Source organism: Myotis myotis, unplaced genomic scaffold (assembly GCF_014108235.1).
Source record: "Myotis myotis isolate mMyoMyo1 unplaced genomic scaffold, mMyoMyo1.p scaffold_m19_p_4, whole genome shotgun sequence".
NCBI lineage: Eukaryota > Metazoa > Chordata > Mammalia > Chiroptera > Vespertilionidae > Myotis > Myotis myotis.
Genome location: NW_023416346.1, coordinates 125486836 through 125512844, shown reverse-complemented (window position 1 = coordinate 125512844; position 26009 = coordinate 125486836). Strand labels below are relative to the sequence as shown.

At 40.4% G+C, this 26009-nt stretch overlaps 2 protein-coding genes across 4 annotated transcripts in view; both read right to left on the bottom strand.

Moving 5' to 3' along the window:
• The window catches only part of VEGFD (vascular endothelial growth factor D), a 29982-nt gene extending 27657 nt beyond the window's left edge, over positions 1-2325 (bottom strand). For both annotated transcript variants that reach the window (XM_036305440.1, XM_036305442.1), the window contains exon 1: positions 1505-2325. In XM_036305440.1, the coding sequence (XP_036161333.1) occupies positions 1505-1594 (90 nt within the window). In that variant the 5' untranslated portion in view covers positions 1595-2325. The remainder of the gene's footprint in view (positions 1-1504) is intronic.
• A 68-nt stretch (positions 2326-2393) lies between these two features.
• The window catches only part of PIR (pirin), an 82629-nt gene continuing 59013 nt past the window's right edge, over positions 2394-26009 (bottom strand). For both annotated transcript variants that reach the window (XM_036305443.1, XM_036305444.1), the window contains exons 7-10: positions 24728-24772; positions 15535-15617; positions 6948-7014; positions 2394-2714 (exon numbers count right to left, since the gene is read on the bottom strand). In XM_036305443.1, coding sequence (XP_036161336.1) covers positions 2602-2714; positions 6948-7014; positions 15535-15617; positions 24728-24772 — 308 coding nt within the window. In that variant the 3' untranslated portion in view covers positions 2394-2601. The remainder of the gene's footprint in view (positions 2715-6947; positions 7015-15534; positions 15618-24727; positions 24773-26009) is intronic.

Genomic DNA, 26009 nt, shown 5'->3' with positions numbered 1-26009 from the left:
ATAATGCTGCATCTTCCATGTGGAAGAACATATTTTCTGTCACATGCAAATTCAACTGCTTTCCTCTGTTGCCCCATTAAAATGAGTTTCTATGGTAGCAGTAAATTTGAAACTTTTAAAACCTCACTGTGCCCAGGGCACCTAAAGAATTATTGGTACCTGTGCTCTTTAAGAGTTGAACAACCTCAAGAACAGTACTTAATTACAACAAATCAGTCTCTTCCTGTCCCATCAAATACATTGATGTTTTCAAAGTACAATGGGAACATTTTAAAACTCCATGCAATAATACTGGGGTGGGGGTGGGGGGTAAAAGTGCAACTCCATTAACTCGGCACATCTAAACCTGAGTTTTGTGCACGTAAGAAAAGCTGAACAGTCTGAAAAGTCTTACTTGCTTCAAACAAGTCAGATTTTTCTCTCTCCTGTTAAATAGGCTCAAAATTGGATTCCTTGCCACCTGGCATTGAAGTCCAACATGGAGGCTGGTGGCAATGAAGGGGAGCTGAGTAACGGTGACCTATCCCATGTGCATTTGGAATCTGGAGATTTAGAAAAGTGTAAACTTCTGGACAAGGTGTCTCTCTACCCCTAGCACAGAGTTCACCCTCTAAAGATATACTGCATATCTGTTTATGTACTGCATGTTTATCTGTGCTTTATACATAACAAGAATAAGACTTTCAGCCCCAAGGACCAATTTCCCCTGTTGGGGGCACATTCACCCCTGGTAAAAATACATGTATTAACAACAGCTACAAAAACTCAAGGCCACATTTGATTGATTGCTCTCAGCCAGAAATTCCTAAATCAACAATGATTTAGCACTGCTTCAGTTAAAACAATTATATCAGAATCATTTTCAAAATAAAAAGCAAAAAATATATGTTCTATGAAATACATAAAACTTATTGCTCAGTCAGTAACATCCCAGTTTATTTATTTTTGCATTATCCTCAGTCTATTGGGCTCTATCTAATGCTTGCTCATAGAATCACAGATTCAATTACTGTTGAATTTTACACGTTTCAAAGAGCAAAAAAACTAAATTAACTTCCAAGAAAATATTTTTCTAGATGGTGGCAATGAGTAATTTGGAAAAACAGATAGAAAACTTCTGTGGCAAACACATAGGTTTCCATTGACAGAAGTAATGAACTAACTAAATTAACTAATATTTGGTGCTCATAAACAACCTGAATATAAATGGCCACAAAGTTATGTGTCACAAAAATAAGTCAGTGCTTCATTAGAAAATCAAATCACTATGCCATCCACATATAAAATTGAGGGGAAATTTGCCCATTTGAAAAGATTCCAGAATATTTGTTCATATTCTTTTATATCCCCAAACACCCCTCAGCATTTTTAAACACGCATAGCAAGAATCATAGGACGCCTAAGAAACAGAACACTCATTAACAAATAGAGGATGCAAAAAAGAAAAGTCTTCCATGTAAGCCAATAAAAAATCTACATCATATTAAAACATAAGCTCACCTACCTTCATTGATCCATGTTCATCACTGGAGTCTTGCACCAATTGCAGATAAAACATCATGAAAATATTCACCACTGCCCACTGTCTGTACATTTTGAACACTTTAATACCCACTGATTACCAAGTAGTTGACAATAGGTAGCTAGAGAAAACTGTTTCAAAAGGCATTCTCCAGAAGGAAAGTTCGAAACCCCAAGATTTCACATGGAAAAACAATCAATTGTGATAAAAATCCAATGAAATGATTAATCAAGGTACGTTTTTGCACAATCTTATGCAGATAGAGAGATGAAAAAAATTTTAAATGTTCTCATGCTCCAAGAATAATTAGGAGGTGGACATGTTTTCCCTTGCAATGAGAAAGCACTTTAAATCCATTTCATGCCCAGCAATTTTTTTAAAAAATCTCTCTACCCTATGCCCCAGGTTCTAGCTGCTTTATAAAGAGGTGGTGTGGCCACCAATGTTTGCAGCTACAGAAAAGCTGGAACCCAATTCTGGATTCCAACTCTTTTCACAACCCTCATGGAAGCTTGCAGGAGCATGTGTCTTAAATCTGACACAGATTTTGGCAGAATATGCAGGGAAGTCTTGGCTGTAATCCTGTCACATCCCTACCAATAGCAAGGATGTTTTTAAAAACTGACTCAAATGCTTAGGACTGCTGTTATTTTAACGCAGATAACCTGTAATGTGAAACCTCTGCACATAGGCATGACTCTGTATTGAAAATTGCAGTGCTCAGTAATGGACCTCAGATGCTCATGAGGCATCAACTGCTAGTGACACACAGAAGCAATCAATTATGCTTTAAAATCTCAGACGTTCACAAAAATAACAAAATATCCATACACACATGAAAAACAAACATACATAAAAGGAAGAATACTGATTTTTAAAGAAGCAACAGTTAGGTTTATTTGTATGTGCCAGGAAATATCTCATGTACATTGCTATAAAAACAATGCTGTCACTGTTTGTGGAATTCCTCAGATGCACTGGCTAAGTCAGTTTTGGAAACTGAATGCATTGACTAAATGGATGCGACAAATGGCAAAATTTCAGAAAGCATCGAGACCTGCTTCTGTGCTCGCTCTTCACTAATTTCCAATCTTTGACTTCCAGGTTTTGGCTCTTTCAAACCCGTTTTTTGCATTTCTGAAATCAAGAATGGCCTGTGAAATCTCTTCATTGGTGTTCATCACGAATGGACCTAAGGCAGAAAGAGACATTCAGAGAGTTCTGGGTGATGATAGCATGTTCTTTTACCACTAGAAATGGTTAACTTGAAACAATTCCAGGCATATCTGAACAGTAAAAGGTTATTTTCACAGCATCCAATCTCCGAGGATGGTAGCACACGTTTCTTGACAAGGACTGTGTTTGATTATAAAGACCGAACTTGAGATAAACAAAGGCAATTACATCTCATTCATCCATTGCAAAGTTGTCATCAACAATTGCAGTCCCTTTATTCAAAATATTCTTAGGTTTGGTTCTATTACAGCCATTTTTTAGTTGTTAGGCTTTTTTTTTTCTTCCTTATTTTTGGAGATATAATTGACATGCAACATTATATTAGTTTCAGGTGTAAATATAATGATTTTAAATTAGTATATATTGTAAAATGATCACCACAATAAATCTAGTTAGTACCCATTTTTTCTTGTGATGAGAACTTTTAAGATTTACTGTAGTGTTAGCTTTATAGCACTAGCTAATGTCAATAATTGAACCAAACTGGTACAATGAATTGGCAAATCTCATCCTAATTTTGTATCTACACAGTATATGAGACTATGTACTTACATGACAGGTCTAAGTCATTTAAAAAAATATGTTTTTATTGATTTCAGAGAGGAAGGGAGAGATAGAATCATCAATGATGAGAATCACCACTCGGCTGCCTCCTGCACGCCCCCTACTAAGGATGGAGCCCGCAACCTGAGCATGTGCCCTGACCAGGAATCAAACAGGAACCTGGTTCATGGGTTGATGCTCAACCACAGAGCCACATTGGCCGGGCATGTCATTTTTGAAGACTAGTAACAGTTTGTTGACAATAAATGGGAAATTATAAAAATTTCAAATCAAGAAAGCATCATATTTTAGATTCTCTAAGGCTGGCAAACTTTTTCTGTAAAGGGCCAAATAGTATATATTTTAGATTTTGTGATCAGTCTGTTTCAACTACTCAACTCTTTCATTGAAGCATAAAAGGAGCCACAGACAATATGAAAATGAATAGGCATAGCTGTGTTCCAATAAAACTTTCTTTACAAAAACATGAAGTGGTTTGCTGGTCCCTTTGCCTAATTCCTAGGTTTGAATTCAGGTTTTTCTAAAAGTGCAGAAGTCTGTAATGTCTGTCTCTTCCCTTTTTTTCACACATTATAGGGACAAAGGGACACTGTCCTCGACTGTACACTTCCAAGATCTCCTGGATAAACAAGCCCAGCTCCTTGGTGCCATTTACAGTGTCTTAAAAGCAGGTGACAGATTTGTCCACTCAGTATATTTCTTCTACCAGTCTGCAGAGGTTCCTGGCATTCCTTTTATAAAAGTTCCTCATTTAAGGGGCCTTCTCAGAGAGACCCAAGTTAAAATAGAACTGTATTACTTAGAATTTCTTCACCACTGTTAGCGTATCAGGGCTTTGGCTCTCACTATAATATGCTTTGATGATGTTGAGGCCTTTGGAGATGTTGCAAGGAATATAGGATGATCATACAAGGAGAAACAGGCAGAAAGCCTCTAACTCATTCATTCATTCAATTACCTATCTATCAAGTACTTATTGAGTGCCTATTAAAGGACAAACATTGTGCCAGGAGTTAGAGATGAATGACAGACTCTCTCCCTCCAAGGGCTTCAAATCTATCACAGAGACAGATATGAAAACAAATTATTACAAGCACTGTGATAGACGAAGTGATAAAAATATGTAAAATGTATGGAATCAGCACAGAAAGGTGAAGAAGGGTCCAGGAAAGGATTCACAAAGCAGATGATATTTGAACAGGATATGTGAAGGAATGGCATTTCGGGATTAGCATGTTGGAAGAAATGAAAATGGAGGCACAGTGTTTGAAGGAAGGATCAGAGGAAAGAATTGGAGGGATCTGATGTATAGGAAGAGGCCAGACCCCTCTGCACTTTGAATTCCATCTACTGAAAGATGTTTGGACATAATTCTGCAGGTGATCAGGAATCACCGAGTTAAGTAGAGAATAACATGATCTGATTTGCAGTTTTTGAAGAAGACTCTGGAATCCAGATAGAGAAGATGTCTGACCTGGAAGGCTGGCTGATGGTGGGATTGTGAAGGATAATTGAGATACAGGCCATAGGAGGCTGTGGGTAGAGCCTTTCAGTTCTGGATATTTTGACATGAAGGTGCTAGAGACAATAAAATGGCTTCCTGCCAGAGGTGCTTAGTACATTGTTGGAAATATAGATCTGGGGTTCGTGAGAGAATTTTCATCTGGAGTCTGGAGATTTGGATGCTCTCGCATAGGAAAAAATGAGAGAGCCCTCATGTGTGAAATAAATAATAAATCCAAGAGGGCACCCTGGAGAAGCCAAGTTTTGAAAGGACACATGGGGGAAAGTATTGGAACTCGGAAAATGAGAGCAGGTACAGGGCCAAGGACAGATTTCCTGCATGTCATAATTTTGCTATAGCTTACACTTGTAGAACAATTCTCTCATCCCTTAATTATTTTTCTGTAAAATCAGTGCACTTTTGGGCTCCCATTTTGACACTTTTCTGGGGGTAGTCTGATGTGCCTCTCAGTTTGTAGTGTGCACATGAATCAACTGGAATCTTATGAAAATTTATATTCTGATTCAGGAGGTCTGGAGTAGGGTCTGAAACTCTGCACTTCTAACTCTCTCTCAAATGATGCTGATGCTGCTAGTTCACAGGCCACACTTTGAGAAACAAGGGATGTATTATTGGAAGCTTGACGCCCTCCAAAGTCAGATTGAGGAAGCTTATCTCCTCAAATCCTCAAGCAGAAAAAGAAAACTGAAACCAGAAAGCAAGTTTTGTGTTTCTTTTTCTTTTTTCTCATGTTCTTTTTTTCTTTCTATTACATTACCAAATTTATTTATTTATTTGTTTGTTTGTTTGTTTGTTTGTTTTTAAATATATTTTATGGATTTTTTTTTACAGAGAGTAAGGGAGAGGGATAGAGAGTTAGAAACATCGATGAGAGAGAAACATCGATCAGCTGCCTCCTGCACACCCCCTACTGGGGATGTGCCCACAACCAAGGTATATGCCCTTGACCAGAATTGAACCTGGGACCCTTCAGTCCACAGGCCAACGCTCTATCCACTGAGCCAAACCGGCTAGGGCAATTTATTTATTTTTAAAATAGAGGTATAATAAACATAATATTAGTTTCCGGTATCCAACATAATGATTCGATATATGTAAAATGATCACCACCATAAGTCTACTTAACATGCATTACATAGCTACAGCTTTTTTTCTTGTGATGAGAAGTTTTAAGATTTACTCTCTTAGCAACTTTCAAATGTGCAATATAGTAATAACTATCATTGCCAAGCTGTACATTACATTCTCCAGAAAACATGTTTTTCATTGATCAACTATAAGGGTTATAAATAAGAAAAATGTTTGATAGTTGTCAATAATCCCATAAATCCTCTTTCAAACTACAGTTTTCATCTCTTCTATAATTGAACCTTTGAACTCCTCTGTAATAAAAATGGTGTGCATTTAATCTCTCATGATGTAGACTCTTGGTATAGTGGAGAGAGCACAAAACGTGGGATCAGGAGTTAGTGTTCAAATCCCAGCACCACTGCCAACAATCGTGTCCCATTAGAGAAACCACAGGGCAGAGTGAGGGGCAACTGGCATTGTGCAAGGCAGAAGGGGTAGTTGGAAACCAGAAAGCCTGAGTGTAAATCCAACTATGTGGCCTCAGGCAAGCCAATGAACCTTTGCATCTCTGTTTCCTCATCTGGAAAATGGGGATGACAGAATATACCTCATAAGTTTGTTCTGAAGATTAAATGTATTAATATTTAGAAAGCATTTCAACCAATCCTAGTTAATGGCAGATGCTACCCAAGGATTTGCTATGTAAATAAGTAAAATATTGAGATTTCATTTTCCTCACTTATAAAAGGGCCATGACTACAATTAACACTATGGACATTCCCTATTCCAACAATCTATGACACCCTGCACTTAATTTGTGGGCACATAATTAAAGACATTCCATGATAAAAGAAACAAAGGCCTTAGTTAATTCATTCCCAAGTAGTGGATATACAGTTGTGGCTATCTTTAAGCACAAATAAGTAATAGAATAACTTAAACGTCTGAATTTTTAAAAGTTAAAAAAAAAAAGAAAACAAAATGTTCTTCATTAACTGAGATTTCAAGGAACATATCTTTTGGGCTTACCATGTTGGACAACTGGTTCTCCTAATGGCTCCCCGGCAATTAGAACGAAGTGGCTTCTCTCAGGATCCTAAAGTCAAGGTGGAAAGCATCAGTCAATAAACGTGCTTATTTTTAAACTAGAGGCCTGGTGCACAAATTCGTGCACGTGTGGGGTCTGGCCTACCCCAATTGAGGCTGATCAGCTGGCCGGGGGGAGGGGACACAGGAGGTTGGCCAACCGGCCCAGCCCTCTGGTCAAGCTCCCAGTAGAGGGGACAATTTGCATATTAGCCTTTTATTATACAGGGTATTAAATTAGGAATAATTTGAAGTTAACATGCTAGACAAATGGACAAAGTTCCTAATTCTGAATATAAACTCCAGATATACTTCCAGATATACTATCTCTGCAGTACTCAATATGGAAAGGCTTATTCCTTAAGATTTTTGGTGGCATTTAGAACATAAGTCTAGACTATGAAAATATTAACCTTCTTAGATAAGGAAGAATTTAAATTAAGAGTTTCCTTAACTAGAAACATCTTTAAGACAAACTGTGTGACTGACCTGGTTATGAATTGACTATGTGATGATAGGATTTGTAATTTCCCACTAACAATATCATTTTGTTCAACATAACACGCCTCTTTATTTCAAGCCAGATCTATACAGAGGAAGACCTGGCAGACCTCAGATTTAGGTACTAAATATTCATCTAAAAATTCCATTTTAAAGTAGTACTTCCTGGTAACTACTGAAGTCTCTCAGTTGCTCCCCATCCAGATAAAATTTCTCTTCAAAGTAGGAGCACTCCAAGCTCAGGTCATTTTCAGGCAGAAATTAGTTCTACTTGTGCCCATTCAAAAACAATTACTCTAAGGCTCTGTGACCTGAAGATGTGAGCACAAGGAGTAGAATAAGCTGACCTCAGAATTTGTGTTAAGGCCATGAAGGTAACTTTAGGCACAGCCAACTGTAATTTTTAAATTTCATTTTTATTTTGTTTTCAATTAGAGTATGCATTCAATATTATTTTATATCAGTTTCAGGTGCAGAGTATACATTCAATATTATTTTATATCAGTTTCAGGTGTACAGCTTAGTGGTTAGACAATCACATACTTTACAGAGTGTTCCCCCTGTTATTTCAAGAACCCACCTGGAACCATATATAGTTAATTGTACAGCAAAGGAAGCCATCAACAAAACGAAAAGACAACTGAGTGAATGGGAGAACATATTCTCTAATATCCAAAAATTACAAAGAACTCAAACAAATCAACACCAAAAATCAAATTAGTCTTGGTCCACTTACATCATACTTTATAGCTCACTGATATGTTGATGTCCCAAGGTTATGAATAAGTGAAATTGTGCATAATAGACTCTAAGCCCACAGGAAAGGAGCAGGTTTCTATCTGAAATGATTTTTTAATGCCATGTTTAAATGACTAAAAATTCAAGCAAAAAAAAGCACAGTTATCAAAAAAGGTTTATTCTCTAAAGACTTTGAAACTGACCATCTGTGTCATGGATGCACTGACTTTTAAAACTGCAAGTTTTTTTAATTCAGAAGATGTATCTTTTGTCCTACAGTTTATACATTTTAGAATAATAATGTTTTAAAAATTAAAGTTTTGCTCCTTTACATATTACTCAAATCAAATGATGACTTTCCATTTATAATTTGGACAATAAGATAAACGGACACTTGCATTTGGTCTGAAATGAAAAATGATTAAACTGCTGGGTACTGAGGCGTTCAGGGGGTTCGTTTTTCATTTCAGAAATCTGAAGGATGGTCCAAGATTCTTCTAATGATTTTTCCACGAAATTAACCTCTGAGCGGCCCCTTCTGCTCTAACCTAAACCAGATGTTTTATGTCTTTTTCTCTTTTTTAAATGCATCTTTTCTCTTTCCTTAACTAGCCTTTTTAGTGAAAGCTGATAATCTTTTTGGATATTCAGTTGAGTGCTGATGTAGTTAAAAGTTCCAGTTGCTGTTATCTTGAAAAGTCCTGTTTACTAGTATGTTGAGTGAGCTTGAGTATCATGTCAAATGATGGAAATCATGCAAAAGCAGAGAATAAAAGTCCTGTTTAACACATGAGTCCCTGTGTCGATCTAAGTCAATGCCTTTTTGGGGTTTGATGCAAGACCCCATACAAAGGTAAGAGAGTCCCACTTATTGCTTCATGTATAATTACCCCAACTATAATTCATGATCTTTTGGGGCCCAGACCATGTCTTTTTCTTTACATGTTTTCTTTTTTATTTGTTTTTACTCTGGTGTACATTCTCAGGGTTCCTAGTTCAGAGTTAGGCCCTTTTGTGTTTACTTAATTTATTTTTACGAATTGCTCTTGTTAGGCCATAAATCTTATTGCCAAGATATGTCTTGGGTTCCACCGATGCCAACAATAAATTAGTAAAGCCCAGATGAAGGCTCTATGATTCATTTAAAGTGGTGATAACTTCTACACTATGAGTATGTACTCATAGTTTGTTTGATTGATTAGACTCTGGGAATGAATCTAAGGGCATGCTTTTGCTTCAAGAACATTTATTATAGTGAAATATTACCTGAAAAAGTTACCAGAAAAAAACCAAGTTGTAGCATGACTTAATTGCATACAATTGATCTTACTAGATTTCATTGTTTAAACTGCTTAGGCCAATTAAAAGACAAAACAATGAACTATTAACAGTTTTTAAAAATTAATGGCTTTTCAAAATAGAGAATCATAGATAGAGAGCATATAGACAGCTCTGGTGTGGGGGGTGTTGAGGGGTGGAGGGATTGACCAAAAAGCAAAAGAGGGAACTTATGGACTTGGACAACAGTGTGGTGATGGTGGTAGATAGGAGGGGCATGGGTGGAGGTGTAAGAGAATATAGAGGAGATAAATGGTGATGAAAAATAAAATAATAATTTTTTAAAAATAAAAATTCATAGCTTGTTATGAATTTTTACACATAAATAAGCAAAAAAGTTTTCTCTAACTTTAATAGGGTGCTTTGTTTTATTTTTGTCTTCCCATCTTTATTTTAATCAAATGTTAATCTGTATTAATTTAATGAATTCCCCATGAATGGTGCCAGTTAAAGAGTGTTGTTACTCTCAAGTATGGTTTTGATGGCATCCCATGAGGAATTGATTGCCTACCATTGTTGGAGTTAGGGCTTCCTCTAAGAAGTCAAAGGGTCTGGCTGAAAGACTTCTACATCTAACATAAACCAAGCCTCCTGTAGTTGCTTCCTGCCAGGGAAGACTTCAGAGTAATGGTAACAAAAGACAACTTGCCCTCTGAGTGCTAGAAGGAAGCCAAGGAGTGTATCAACACCTCATTCTTGACCATAAGTCAGTACAAATAGGATTGGGGGGAGCACTGGGAAGTCACATTTTCCTTCTTTATCTAATGCTCAGGCTAAGTATAGTTCCAAGTGAAGATAACCTTGGGCTGGAGCCTGAGGGAATCAAGGTCCTTTAGTGCCTTTTGCTTGCTATAGAAACTGTTCCGTGCCCTATACCTTAGGGCCTACATACGGTATGAATCCTCATGTATCTAGCACAAGAATTTGTTAAATAAGGTGTTTAGGTCAGTGAATTTTCCAGCTAGCATTTTTTGGGCACCCACTATGTAGCAGACCAGGGATTAGCAATCTTTTCTTCATAAAGTGCCAGAAAGTAAATATTTTAGGCTTTGTGGTATCCAGTCTCTGTTGCAACCACTCAACTCTACCATTGCGGTGTGAAAGCATCCATAGACAAACAGCAATGAATGGGTGTGGCTTTAGTCCAATAACACTTAATTTACAAAATGGTTTAAATTTGGCCTATTGGACATAATTTACTGACCCCTATGCCAGATATAGAGTCAACTCTTAACATATGTAATCACATATATTCTTTCTAACCCCACCCCCACTCCATGCAGTTGGCATCATTATTTCATTGCAGACAAAGAAACTGAAGCTCATAGAGGTTAAGAAACATGTCTAAAGTCACACAGCTAACAAGTGGTAAAGCCAAGATTCACACCTTCACATTCTCTTCTTTGTTGTAATTTAAAGGGGACTTTCTACTTTTCATGAATATAACAAACATGCAGACTTAAATGTTAATTTTTAAAATAAAATTGTTCATAGAAATCTTTCTAATGTCTTTATGGCTCAGATATGTGTATACACAGCAATAATTACAGAAGTGCACATAACAGAATGATGCCCCGGAGCTAGGAGCACTGCTTATCAATAAACTGATGGTTTCAGCCGATTCTTTTCTATCCTGCTGCCTCCCATCTTTCTGGCTCCCCTTAGCATTTCTTTCTGCTGTTCCATTTCAGCTTCCAAGTACTTAACATTAACAATGTGCCCTCTGCTATATTATACAAAGAACTGAGGTTGTCAAGTTAAAGAGGATAGTGCTACAAATGAATCTGCTACCAGTAGTTTCTGGCCTATGTGTAGCTTCCATGCCTCTTTCCTGCATGGGGTTGAAAGAAATAAAATTGCCATTTTTGTATGTCAAAAGTGGCAGTTTCATAAAGGTCAACCTAATAACAGAGAGCATAGATACTGAGATATGAATTTCATCTGGTGCTCATTAATGTTTCTATTTACTTCACAGTTCATGGTTACAGATGATTAAGGCAGCAGTAGGCGAGCTGCCAGGAAAATGGGCTAATCCTATCTAATAAAAGAGAAACATGGTAATTGGCGTACGACCACTACCCTTCCCATTGGCTAATCAGGGCAATATGCAAATTAACTGCCAGCCAAGATGGCGGCCGGCAGCCAGGCAGCTTGAAAATAACATGAGGCTTCCTTGCTTCAGTGACAGAGGACTCCAACGTTCCCCACCTGCCGCTGCAGGCCTCTGAGCTGCAACTCTAAGCAACTATGTAACAAATATAGAAGCTAAACAAAACCCCAGAAACCTGCTTAGTCCGGGCTTCAGCCAGCAGGATCGCAACATTGTAAGCAAAGGCCAGAAACCTACTTTCAGCAGCGGAGGCCTAAGAGCTGGAGCCAAGCCTCAAAGCTAAAGCTGGCCCAGAATAAAAAAAAAGAAAAGAAAAAAAGGAGCGGTTGGGAGCTTCAGTCACCCCCAAACTGAAAACAGCCCTCAGCCCCTCACCCAGACTGGCCTGGCACCCCAGTGGGGACCCCCACCCTGAAGGGTGTGTGACCAGCTGCAAACAGCCATAATCCCCTCACCCAGGCTGGCCAGGCACCCCAGTGGGGACCCCCACCCTGATCCAGGACACCCTTCAGGGCAAACCAGCCAGCCCCACCCATGCACCAGGCCTCTACCCTATATAGTAAAAGGGTAATATGCCTCTCAGCACCGGGATCAGCGGAGCCGCGAGGCCTCCTGGCACCAGGATCAGCATGACAGGGGGCAGCGTCCAAACCCCCTGATTGCCCTGCGGCTCTGTGTGTGACAGGGGGCGGGGCCACAACCTCCCTATCCACCCTGCTCTGTTCGTGACAGGGGAAGGCACCCCAACCCCCTAATCAGCCCTGCTCTGTGCCTGATAGAGGGGAGCTCCCCAACCCCCTGATCGCCCTGCGGCTCTGTGTGTGACAGGGTGTGGCGCCCCAAACCCCTGATCGGCCCTGCTCTGTGTGTGACAGGGTGCGGCGCCCCAACACCCCCCCCCCACGGGTCCTGCTCTGTGTGTGACGGGGTAGAGCCATAACCTCCCCATCAGCCCTGCCCTGAGTGTGAGAGTGGCGGCGCCCCAACCCCCTGATCGGCCCTGCTCTGTGGGTGATAGAGGGTGGCACCCCAACCCCCTGATGGGCCCTGCTCTGTGCATGACAGGGTACAGAGTCCCAACCCCCCGATGGGCCCTGCTCTGTGAGTGACAGGGGGCAGTGCCCCAACCCCCTGATTGGCTCTGCTCTGTGCATGACAGGGGGTGGTGCCACAACCTCCCCATCGACCCTGCCTTGAGTGTGACAGGGGACGGTGCCCCAACCCCCCAATCGGCCCTACTCTGAGCGTGACTGAGGGTGGCATCACAACCTCCCAATCCGCCCTGCTCTGTGCATGACAGGGGGCAGCACCCCAACTCCCCAGTCGGCCCTGCTCTGAGCCCGACCAGGGGCTGCACCTAGGGATTGGGCCTGCCCTCTGCCACCCAGGAGCAGGCCTAAGCCAGCAGGTCGTTATCTCCCGAGGGGTCCCAGACTGCGAGAGGGCTCAGGCTGGGCTGGGGGACCCCCCTCCCCCCTGAGTGCACAAATTTTTGTGCACCGGGCCTCTAGTCCTATATCATAAAAGGCTAATATGCAAATCGACTGAACAGTGGAATGACCATTTGCTATTATGTGCACTGACCACTAGGGGGAAGACACTTAACGCAGGAGCGCCACTTAGCCAGAAGCCAGACTGATGGCTAGCAAGCGCACTAAGGATATCCGACATCCCCCAAGGGCTCTTGGACTGTGAGAGTATGCAGGCCTAGCTGAGGGAACCCCCCTCAAGTGCACAAATTTCATGCACCAGGCCTCTAGTATAGAATATTTCCACAAATCCATTGCATTCTACATACCAGGGTTACAGGGCCAGAGTCAGTCAAATTGCCTCTCTACCAGTCACTTGCACAGTGAAAACAGTTTTTATCCCTACTTTTCAAAATTCATCTTTTCAGGATCTTTTGCAAAATTGTCTCTTCAATCTTCTTTATTAGAATGATACAAAGCAGTCAGATTGGCTTCATCAACACACAAGATAGTGGGTAAGTGAATCACTCAAGGGAATGAATAGACACAGGAAAGAAACTTGGTAACCTTGGAAGGGAAGTTCCTAAGACTCCTTAAATATCAGAAACTTTACTTAAAAAGCAGGGCTTTCACACAAAAGTACTATAAAATGCATCATATGTTTCTCTGGGTTCAAAATGGGGGTGACTTCTAAAGGGCTCTCTGTGAGTATGTGCACATCGATGCTTACACTCCTAAAGGGCTGATCTATTTTCACTTACACTAAAAACAAATCAATTGTATAAAGAAAGTTAAGAGACAAGGAAGATGTGTTGTCTCCAGATTCAAATTTCTAGGGGTAAACAATAGGGACATAGATGATTTTTGAAGATGACAAATCAGTATTGATAAAATCTTAAAATAAACCCATAGAAATAACAGAAGTTAATAAAAGGGGTTGATAAACTTATGGCATAGTTTTTCTGCCCATAGAAGGAAAAAAGAATTCTAGATACACTGGAGATTCAAGCATCTTCCTGCAAAGTAGTAGAAAATACAAGTTAAGAAAAATTAAAGATTTAAATACTCACCTAAGGATATGTTTCCATTGATTTTCAGAGAGTGGAAGAAAGAGGGAAAGACAGAGAGAAACATCGATGTGAGAGAAACATCAATTTGTTGCCTCCTGTATGAGCCCTGACCAGGGCCCTGGTCTGCAACCACATGCCCTTGACCAGAAATGAACCTGGGACCCTTTGGTCCGCAGGCTGACGCTCTATCCACTGAGCCAAACCGAATAGGGCGTGGTCAGTAAACTGTGGCTCGCAAGCCACATGCGGCTCTTTGGCCCCTTGAGTGTGGCTCTTCCACAAAATACCACGTGCGCCGTGCACGTACAGTGCGACTGAAACTTCGTGGCCCATGCGCAGAAGTCGGTTTTCGGCCTGGGAGAGTCTATTTTGAAGAAGTGCCGGGAGCCGGTCCCTGCTTGCTGTTTCAAGGGACCTGGCATATATGGCATACTGTTCTTAATATGTTTGCTCACCTTCTTGGCACTATGTGTTTTAACCAAGGTCTCTGAGAAAGGTTGTTTCCCCAGGTAGGGATTTTCCCCTGAAGTTAGGGAGGGAATAAAACCTCTTAACTAAGTGCCAGGTGGGTAATTAATCACTTTAACTATGAACAATCATGCTTAAGCTACATAATCTTTACTCCCTGGAATGGAGATAAGAAATGCCCTAACCTTTGGAATAGAGATTGATAGGATTGGAATCAACTGGTATAAATACAGATGTAAGAAGACAGAACCAAGAGAGACAGAACCTAGGCACAGAACCTACACAGAACGTTCTCTAGAGACAGAAGAACTTCGCTGGAGAGAACATGGCAAAAGTTCCTGGACAGAAACTGGCCTCAGAACCTAGAGACAGAACCTAGCGAGAGAACATGGCAAAAGATCCTGGACTGAACCTGACTACAGAAATTGGCAATAGAACCTGGTAACTGAACCTGGCTGGAGAACCTGGAGAACCTAGCGAGGGAACATGGCTACAGAACCTGGCTGGAGAACCTGGAGAACCTAGCAAGAGAACATGGACACAGAACCTGGTTGGAGATCCTAAGCAGAACCTCTCTGGAGATCCAGACCAGAACTTGGCTGGAGAACTGGCTACAGAACCTGGCTGGAGACCCTGACAAGAGAACCCAGCTATGATGATCACCTGAACGCTGCCTCTGTGTCATTCCTTCTTCGCCGACTCCGTCCACACCTTTGGGGACCCCTGGACCTGCTGGGGTTGGACCCCGGCAAAGAAGTACTGTTGAGATTTGGCTCTGTTGACTAATGAGTTTGCCGATCACTGGGCTAGGGCAATTAAAGATTTTTAATATTTACCTTGTTCTCCACCTGGACACTGTCACCTTCCCCCAGCACTGCTGTGTGATGAGGTTCTATTTTTTGTTGTGCATCATCAGGCCCTACAAAAAAAGGTGACCCACTAAATATAATACTCATCATAGTACATTTATCATATGGATACAAATCTGGTTAACTACATAGTACAGTAAAATTCATTTAACTTCAGAAATAACAGGCTTAGGACTCTTCTTATGCCGGGAGCCGGTCCATCCTTGCTGTTTCAAGGGACCTGGCATATATGGCATACTGTTCTTAATATGTTTGCTCACCTTCTTGGCACTATGTGTTTTAACCAAGGTCTCTGAGAAAGGTTGTTTCCCCGGGTAGGGATTTTCCCCTGAAGTTAGGGAGGGAATAAAACCCCTTAACTAAGTGCCAGGCGGGTAATTAATCACTTTAACTACGAACAATCATGCTTAAGCTACATAATCTTTACTCCCTGGAATGGAGATAAGAAACGCCCTAACCTTTGGAATAGAGATTGATAGGATTGGAATCAACTGGTATAAATACAGATGTAACAAGACAACAACACACAGAACCTAGACACAGAACCTACACAGAACCTAGAGACAGAAGAACTTCGCTGGAGAGAACATGGCAAAAGATCCTGGACAGAAACTGGCCACAGAACTTAGAGACAGAACCTAGCGAGAGAACCTGGTAGGAGAACCTGGACAGAACCTGGCTGGAAAACCTAGCGAGAGAACATGGCAATAGAACCTGGACAGAACCTGGCAACAGAACTTGGCAGGAGAACCTGGATAGAACCTGGCTGGAGAACCTAGCGAGGGAACATGGCTACAGAACCTGGCTGGAGAACCTGGAGAACCTGGCTGGAGAACCTAGCAAGAGAACATGGACACAGAACTTGGCTGGAGTTCCTAACCAGAACTTGGCTAGAGATCCTGGCTAGGCTGCTGATCAACTGAACACTGTCTCCATGTCATTCCTTCTTTGCCGACTCTGTCCACAACTTTGGGGACCCCTGGACCTGCTGGGGTTGGCCCTCAGCATTCTTAAATCTCTTGGTTGATTAAATGCACATTATTAAAGTCTGAAACTGGCTGGTTTCCATTGTAGAAAAGAATAAGGAGGTGAATCTTGCACTATGCTTCCAATTACACCTTTTATGTAATCAATTAATAAGCAAAGTCCTTGCCATTACATGATAAGAAAGTATTTACTTGAGTAAGTTATAAGCCTCATAAGAATTAAGCATATTTAGGGAAATGAGTAAATGCTATCATCAATAAGTATTTATTGAGCACCTACAATTTCTAGTACTGAGAAAATACAAATAAATGCCAAGCAAATTCCTTGTATACAAATAATTCAAAATGTCATTGGCAGAAACAAAATAATATTAACAAAATAATAAACAATTCAATTGAAATATAAGTTGGATAGCTAGTGAACTATGAACAAGGCCCAGTGCTAAATGCTGGGGAGGGGAGAGTGGGGGAATCTTCAAGATGGATACATTTCTATCCCTTCTATACTAAGACTCACAGATGAGATAATACAAATGAAATTATGTCTTAAAGGTAACAATAAAGTGATAAGCAAAGTTCAATGAGAGAACAGAGAATGCAGGGGTTAATTCAGGTCTAGGGACCTTAGGAATTTGTTGTGGAGGAGTTATGACTAGAACAGAGCTCTACAATACTAGAGGAACCACACAAAAGGCAAAGTTAGGATGAAGGGCATTCTAGATAAGAGGACAGACTGTACAAAGGTAAGGCACTGGGAATGTGCAGGGCATCTCTGGGAGAACAGTGAATCTTCTACAATTGCTGGAACATTCTTCTGGGAAGAATGATGAAAAAGTAGACTAGAAAAGTAGATTTAAAAAAGTAGATGGAAAAGTAGATCAAAGTGAGACCTGAAGGCCATGCTCATCCACATAGAATGGAGGGCCTTTGATGAAAGTGTGTGTATGTGTCTGTGTGTGTGTCTGTGTGTGTGTGTCTGTGTGTGTCTCTGTGTGTGTGTCTCTGTGTGTGTGTGTATGTGTGTATGTGTGTGTGTCTGTGTGTGTGTGTCTGTGTGTGTGTGTGTCTGTGTGTGTGTCTGTGTGTGTGTGTCTGTGTGTGTGTGTCTGTGTGTGTGTGTGTATGTGTCTGTGTGTGTGTGTGTATGTGTCTGTGTGTGTGTCTCTATGTGTGTGTCTGTGTGTGTGTCTGTGTGTGTGTGTGTATGTGTCTGTGTGTGTGTCTCTATGTGTGTGTCTGTGTGTGTGTCTGTGTCTGTGTGTGTGTATGTGTCTGTGTGTGTGTCTGTGTGTATGTGTCTGTGTGTGTGTCTGTGTGTGTGTGTGTGTGTGTATGTGAGAGAGAGAGCGAGAGAGAGGAGAGAGAGAGAGAGAGAGAGAGAAGGGAGAGAGAGAGAAGGGAGAGAGGGAGGGAGAGAGAGAGAGAGGAGAGAGAGATCTGCATCTTGGAGAAATAACTCTTGGAGCAGAGCACAGAATAAGTTGGAGGGGGTAAGACTGAAGTTAGGATAACCTATTGGGAGTTTATTGTAACACTCTAAGTGAAAATGAATTATGGTCTGAACTGAGAGAGTGGATACACAAAAATAGGTGTGGATTTGAGAGGTAGAGTTGAGAAATAATCTAAAGGATTTGGCAACAGTGGGGGAGAGAAGAATCTAATATGATTCTCACTAGGAGCAGAATAATGTAGTGACCTGAAGATTACAACAGTGGTTCGTCAAGAGAAAGCTAGAGAATGAAGATGCTAAAGCAGGACAGAATAGCCATGGGAACAGACAACAGAAAGAAAATTCTAAGTAGGGTAAGAAGCTCAGAAAGATGTCTAGGCAGATACACCTATAGGACAATAATAATCAATAAGGAAGTGCCTATTGAAATAAAAATAATTGCTGAAGGAGCTATATGAACAGAAACATAATTTTTGAATTTTGTGAATATTGCTTGGAGTCCAAATATAGCTATATTTTCTAGAGAAATCCTCCAATTTGCCGATAATCTATATGATGCAACAGGGTTCATTCTGACGTGCACGAACATGAAATAGGATTCTAATAGGGAAGGAGTTCTCAACCCAGAGTTAATGTGTTCCCAAGGGGTCTGTGGATAGAATTCAGAGCAATCACAAACTAGGATGGGAGATAAATTACATCTTTATTTTCACTAACACCTAACTGAAATGTGGTCTTTCTTTCAATTATGAATATAGCCAACAAAGCACAATAGTATTAACTGGACCAATGATTTTGTCTCCAGTAGAAACCACAGATGTTTTCGTATCACATTACAGTGTCACAGATATCTCAAAATACACTTTATGCTAATCACTAATTAGAATTCAGAGTATACTGGCTGCTGGATCATGTTATTTCAAATGCCGTTAGAGACGCAGACATATAACTACATCACAAACTTGTTCTTTTAACGTTTTAATGACTTTAATGAGTTAAAAAATACATCGTTCAGAGGTGGGGCCTTGGCAAATGTCAAAAGGGTCCATGGCACAAAAAAAGATCAAGAACTTCTGTCCCGGAGGCAGCGGTGTGCTAATCAACTAGTTTTGCCTCTGAGGTTTGGGGTGGGGGGAGGGGTAAGAGACCAACCAAAGGATTTGTATGCATGCATATAAGCATAACCAATGGACACAGACAGTATAGGGGGGTGACAGCATGTGCTGGGGGGTGGGAGTGGCTGGGGAGAGGTCAATGGGGGGGGGAAGGAGACATGTAATATTTTAAACAATAAAGAATTTAAATTTTAAAAAATAAAACTAGTTTTTGAAGACAAGGGGGAGAACAAATCTGATTTGCAGCTTGTGCCAATTTATGTGATGTAAATGCTCCCACTGTGGCCAATTTCAAGCTACCAATGTGAGGTCAGGGAAGAGGTGCACAACCAGCTCTTGAAAGCTGGCAGGAGCCAGCCCCAGCATACCACTAAAGGCTTTTTCCTCTATCCAAGATTTAGGCCAACAAATGCCATGGAAGTGAATGATAGAACTCTGTTTATTTTTCCACTCATGCAAGGATTTGACAATAAAAGAGAGTTCTGGGAATCTAAGAATAATCTCATTTAAAGTCGGGTAATATTTTTTTTTATTGCTTAAAGTATTACAAAGGGTATTACATATGTGTCCTCCCCCCCCCCCCCGCCCTTGACAATCCCCTGGCCTCCCCCACCCCCCAGTGTCTTATGTCCATTGGTTATGCTTATATGCATGCATACAAGTCCTTCGGTTGATCTCTTACCCCCCTCCCTCCTGCCCCCCAACCCTGCCCGGCCTTCCCGCTGCAGTTTGACAGTCTGTTAAAGAAGGAACTCTTACCATTTGCAACGGCACGGATGGAACTGGAGAGCATTATGCTAAGTGAAATAAGCCAGTCAATGAAGGGAAAATACCATATGATCTCACTCATTCATGGATAATAGAGACCATTATAAACTTTTGAACAATAATAGATACAGAGGGTAATATTTTTAACTGTGATATAAAGCAGCATTTTATTAAGTGTGTTTTACTGAGATTTTCTGGGAGCAATGAATCATGTCTTTACCTTCAATTAATTCATACATGAAACCCATTACTCACATGGTCTACTCCTGGCCCCTAATTTCATCATGCAGGATGGTTCCTGATACATAGACTCAAATAATTGTACAGCCCCTTCCCTATATTTTAATGGAGTAAGCTGGCAAGAGACAGCTCTCAAAAAGAATGCTGGATTGGGATTTTTCTGCACCTCCTACCAGGGGCTTGCTTGACTATGGTGTTCATTGGTCTGTGAGAAAATCTTTATTTAGAAACAAAGAACTCGTGTTTTCCTATGAGCTCTCATTCTAGCTTTATAAGAAATGTCATTTCTGCTTATTGTCCTTGCTGATCCAGGAGAGGAAGCACAGTGTTGATCCTGAAGAGCCCCTTTGAAATGCTCCCCTAAAAAATAAAACTAGTTTTATTTTTTAAAATTTAAATCCTTTCTTACGGATACTGGAGTCGGGTTTCCAGGTTAATCATTCTAAGTGTACCTTACCTGCTGTATTCTCTTCTGAAATATTTAAAACAGGATCAAAGAAAGCAAAGACTGATTCTATCATCAGGTCATTTCTATGCTATTTAACCCATCTGGTTATCTCCTGAGAATGAAATAAGTCTCCAAGAAAATATATTTTATTGTTTCTGACTACTTTGAATGATAAATGGAGCCAAATCAGATAATAAATAGTTTCCATTGAGAAGCTTGGCCAAGAATGTTAAACCTAATAGTGCAGTTAAGGCAAATTTAACTGAAAACAACTGAATTATAAATATTTTTGTTTGCCCAAACAGTTATAAAAGGGCAAAATATTTTAAAACATATTTTAAAGTTAGTGCTACATCTATAGTATGTGATTAATTGCTGTGCAGCTTTCCCCTACACGCTAGCTTTCCCTTTTCTTTTACTTCTCTTTGTAAGAACTGCTGCCCCATTTAGTCTAGTCCACATACTCTGGTACTTCCATCATAGATTTTTGACATCATCAATTTTATACATACAGTTGTAGCCTTCTTATCTAATTCAATCAAGCTCATTAACTGAAAAAGACAAACTGTATTAAACATTTTATTTTAAATGAAAGCGTAATGGTGCCTTCATTTGGCAATTTTTTAGAAAGAAAGCCAAGGCAGGTCTGCTGATTGGATTGAAGCACGATCTTTCCTTATACAGCATGTACATAATGAGCCACTGAAGTCCTTCTAGATTATTATAGTTTCCCCCAATCTTTTACTGTCACCTCTCTCATACTAATTCAAAACTTTTCTTTAGTCCATGTTTACATAGCATTTGACTTAGCTGTTCTAGAAAAACTAACTTTTCACATTATTTCATTAATTTACATCTTGTTTAATTAAACTGCATAATTGCAATTATTGGTGCAACTGGCATAAACAGATTTGAGAGCACTCATAACTGCCAAATTCACTTGGATTTGGCTGGAAGGAGTGGCCATGGGCAGGTAGCTTAAGGGAGCTGGTTATCCTGGTGTTCAGGCACCTCACTCAAGGTAATCACCATGAAATGAAGCACATTAGTTAGTCCAGTTCATTTTGGGTAAGTGGAGGTCAATTAGGAGGGCTTCTAGTGTGTTTCCTCACCTTTCTTGATATCCAGGAGTTGTGTCAAACTTCTTAATACTACCCAGAACCAGAAGCAAAGAATTGAGCACAAACTAAGCATGAATAATTACTTAATTAAATAAGTTTGAAACATTTTACTACCCATAAGTCAGTTAGCTGTCAATTCAATAATCACAAATATTTTTTATTCCTAAATATATTTTCCAAGCCCCAACAGTAAACTTGATAATGGTCCTTCTAGGGGACTGGAATCCAGGCTGATACACTGTCCCAAGCTTCAGGAATACAGGATCTAAACTTTTCTATCCTTTTGATCTCCGTGTTAATGTGTAATGCCATTTTCACTACAGCTATAAGGAAGGGGTTCAGTGCTAGTATCTGTGGGATCTACTGGTTTTCTGGCCATGTAGTTCTTTTTATTCTTTTCTTTGGATTTTTAAAATCATATACTGCAAAGATTTCAGCTAAGAGCTGATCACAGGACTTTCTGCCTCAGTAAAAGATTGTGTCAAAGATACCTCTCTCCTGGACAATTTCTAAAGCTACTGTTTAATTGCCAGCTTAGAAGGCTTGAAAAAAACAATGTATCAAAAATTAAGATCACAGACAAGCATAAGACATCTCAAATGCATACTTTTTAAAATAAAAAGTATTAATTCTACTCAACTTATTTTATTTCTGTTAACTCCTTCTTTTCTTCAGGGTGTCATTAGAAGACCATTCCATGGCTTCACCATACTCACCTTGAAGTTTAAACTGTTGGACTAACTTAGACATCCAGCATTTTCTACTGTTCAAAACTTCACCTGTCTATACTCTAAATCTACTGATGTTCATCTTTTAAGCACTTCCTGCATCAATTAATATTTTAATAGTCCTCCTAAATCTCCATTTTATGGAACTGCCTCAGATTATTTTCTGAGCCCAAAGTGTCTATTTAATGCAGCCTGATGCACAAAGTATATATATTTATAATACCCATTTAAACAGAATAGAGGTGCTTGACATTTTGACAAGAATAATCACTTGCTTATCAGCTCCTACAATCTGTGGCTGACAGGTACCATCCTGGTTTTATAAGGAAGATAAAATTGAGGCAAAGTCAGAAAGCATTTTCTGAATTCTCTCTATAGATTTTATAAATCAGTATACATTCAATAGCTATTTCTACTTTGTCATTTCTTTTTCTCTAGTGATTTGTTTTTGCCCTTTTGTTTTTCTCATTAACATCTCTGTTAGGAGGTCCACAGAAGGAAAGGAAGGAGATAATATTCAAATGAGGTAATCTGGCCAGTCACTCATTGGCTAAAGCAGAATCCCAAGAGGCCCATTTTATGAGCTGGATTCTCTCCAAGGTCCAGTTTACTCTGGACAGATGCAAGTTCACTCCCATGCTATAGACTGTGACCCCATTTCCTGCCAGATGTGTTGCATTTGTGGCTCATGGTCATGAGAGGGACCAGGCCAGTGAGTAGAGATGACTCAGGAAAATATGCCTCACCTACAGAACAACAAATCGATGTGTAATTCATTCTCTCCCCGCCCCCCTTGAACTGTTGAGCTTTTTACCTATAAATTCTTAGACTTAATTAAGGTCAGAAAACAAGGCTATAACTACTGATTAAAATGGGTTTGGGATTATTTGTTAATTTTTCTCCCCTTTCTCCTTACAACATTTTAACCAGAATCAAATGTTATTTTTGTAGTGCCCACTAAGAAAGTTTTTACATGTTTAAACGTAAAAGAGTAGTATTTCATGATGTAACTTAATTTTTTCAATATGACCTTTTCTAATGTCTTTCCTTTTGATTCAAACTGGCCTCATCCAGCACCTGACTCACCTGCCTCCTTCCCCCTTTCACACTCACTCCCTTAATCATTGAGCCCTCAGGACAATAAGGTTCTGGTCAGCATCAGATAATCTAAAGAACCAAGCCTCAGGTCTGTAGCTCTCAGAAACAGAATCCCTTGGAGCAGTCAGGTACTGTCCCCCACCCCCCATCCACACCACCCTTCACTGTCCATATAGGGTAGGAAAGGCGAGAGGTAAAGCTGGTTCTTTTATTTTAGGTCTTCCCAGAAGCAAAGCCTTTCATGCATATTTGAGTACAAGGTGTTTATTTGGGAGGCAGTCCTAGGAAACACCAGTCCAAGAAAGTTAGGAAAGGGAAGGCAGACAATGAAGGGTGTTATCAAACACACACCCACAGTGGGCTGCTTGAACATAATCCCACAGGAAACTTTAGGAAAAGGCCTCACTCACAGGCTCAGAGTCATCCCACCTGACGAGTGAGGTAGCTCCCAGGAATGTCAATTCTCCAGCACTGGCTGGGGCTAGAACAGCCTTCCCAGGTTTCATAAAAAGTCTCAAGCCAAGAGACATAGACATTACTGACAGCAGGAAGTTGGTCAGTGGGCCCTGAGGAGCTAGGATGACAAGCTAGATGGTATGGTCACTGCATTGTCATTGTACAAAGAATATGGGGTGGAGTGTAGGGTGGAGTGTAGGGTGGAGTGAGGAACTCTTGGTTCTGGTCCTGGATCTAACCTTAGCAAGTTAAATAACTTTCTTTAGACTTCACTTTCTTCATCTATAAAATGAGAGTTGCTTGAGTCTTGAACATCCCTTCTAGACTAGACTCAACAAGCGACATACTAGTATATACAACCCTTAGAATAAGAGAAAACCACCTTCCACCCCTGGGAGCCTGCTAGAACTCCATCCCTTTATCAGTATGGAGGTTGTCAAGATCTTAGCAAAGTGTCAACCCACGTAATCATGCCTGGACCTTATATCTGCACACAGGCCACAGTGAAATGGCTGATGTCATGACTGGTGTTTGTCTTCTCCTCCCTCTCTGAACATGCTGGAAGCTGAGTGGTGACCCACTCTGGGTGTACCGGGATATACTAGGATGTAAAGAGAGCTGATGCTGGACAGAAGGAAGTGTAGTATTTAATTACATAAAAAGGTTCATCCCATCTTTCCTACCTTTCCTCCCCTTCGGTAATTTAAATTATATTGCTATTGAACCCAAAGTAGCGTACACATCACTTACCAATATATGCATTTCCAGAAATGGTATAAATGAAGCTTGTCCACCCTGAAAAAGGACCAGCAAAATTAAAAGGTTAGTGTCTACAATACCAAAAGGAACAAAGATATAACAATATTTAACAATATCTATATGAAATATAAATATATGAAATATAAATGTATAAATTTATATAACAGATATAAAAGATAAATTTGGAGATGAAATCCTTTATTTCCTTTTAGGCATATATTTAAAAATTTAAGTTCTGTGAACTGTTTAAAACACACACTCACACATGGACACACCCACACATTCCTAAACCTAAATGATTTGGCCCCAAATGTTGTAGAGCCACCCAAATAGACAGTGTACAATTTTCTTGGCAATATATATCTATATATCTATATGCCAACTGCTATATTAACAAACTGTTCCTTCCAGTTGTAACATCATGCTAATAACTGCAACACACCAATCTGGCTTATCTATAGTTCATTGTGCTTCTTTCTCTCCAGGAACCAAATGCTAGAAATATGCTTTCCTTTACTTAGTTGCACGTTAGTTTTCAGTGAACTCATTTCTTCTTATCTATCATAAAATAAAGTATGAGATCCAGGGATGCATAATCCATGGGGCCACAAATAGGTTTTAGACAGCCTGTGCACTCCCTGGAACTGTCCCCACAATTTTTCTAGTGTGGAAACTTTTCTGTGAAGAGGGTACACAGCACTCACCAAATTCCTACTGTGACCCATGGAGCCAAGGGCTCAGAACCATGAACCACCTGCCTTTGGATCTTTGAGTACCAGCACTGGATTTTCATGGACATTTATGTATTGTACTCATAGCCCAGAAGAGATCCTCTGGTACCACTGAGAGACATGAATCTATAAATGGCAAGCTCAAAATGGAATTAGGATGTCACTCCATGCCTTCAGTGGAAAAGGAAAAGAGCCGAGAGAGGGTCAAAGAGAGACAAAATGGGAGACATATCTGTAATACTGCCAATAATAAAAAAAAAAAAGGGAAGGGAAGGGAAGGGAAGAGGGAAGGGAAGGGAAGGGAAGGGAAGGGAAGGGAAGGGAAGGGAAGGGAAGGGAAGGGAAGGGAAGGGAAGGGAAGGGAAGGGAAGGGAAGGGGAGGGGAGGGGAGGGAGGGGAGGGGAGGGGAGGGAGGGGAAGGGAAGGGAGGGAGGGGAGGGAAGGGGAAGGGAGGGGAGGGAGGGAGGGAAGGGAAGGGAGGGGAGGGAGGGGAGGGGAGGGAGGGAAGGGAAGGGAAGGGAAGGGAAGGGGAGGGGAGGGGA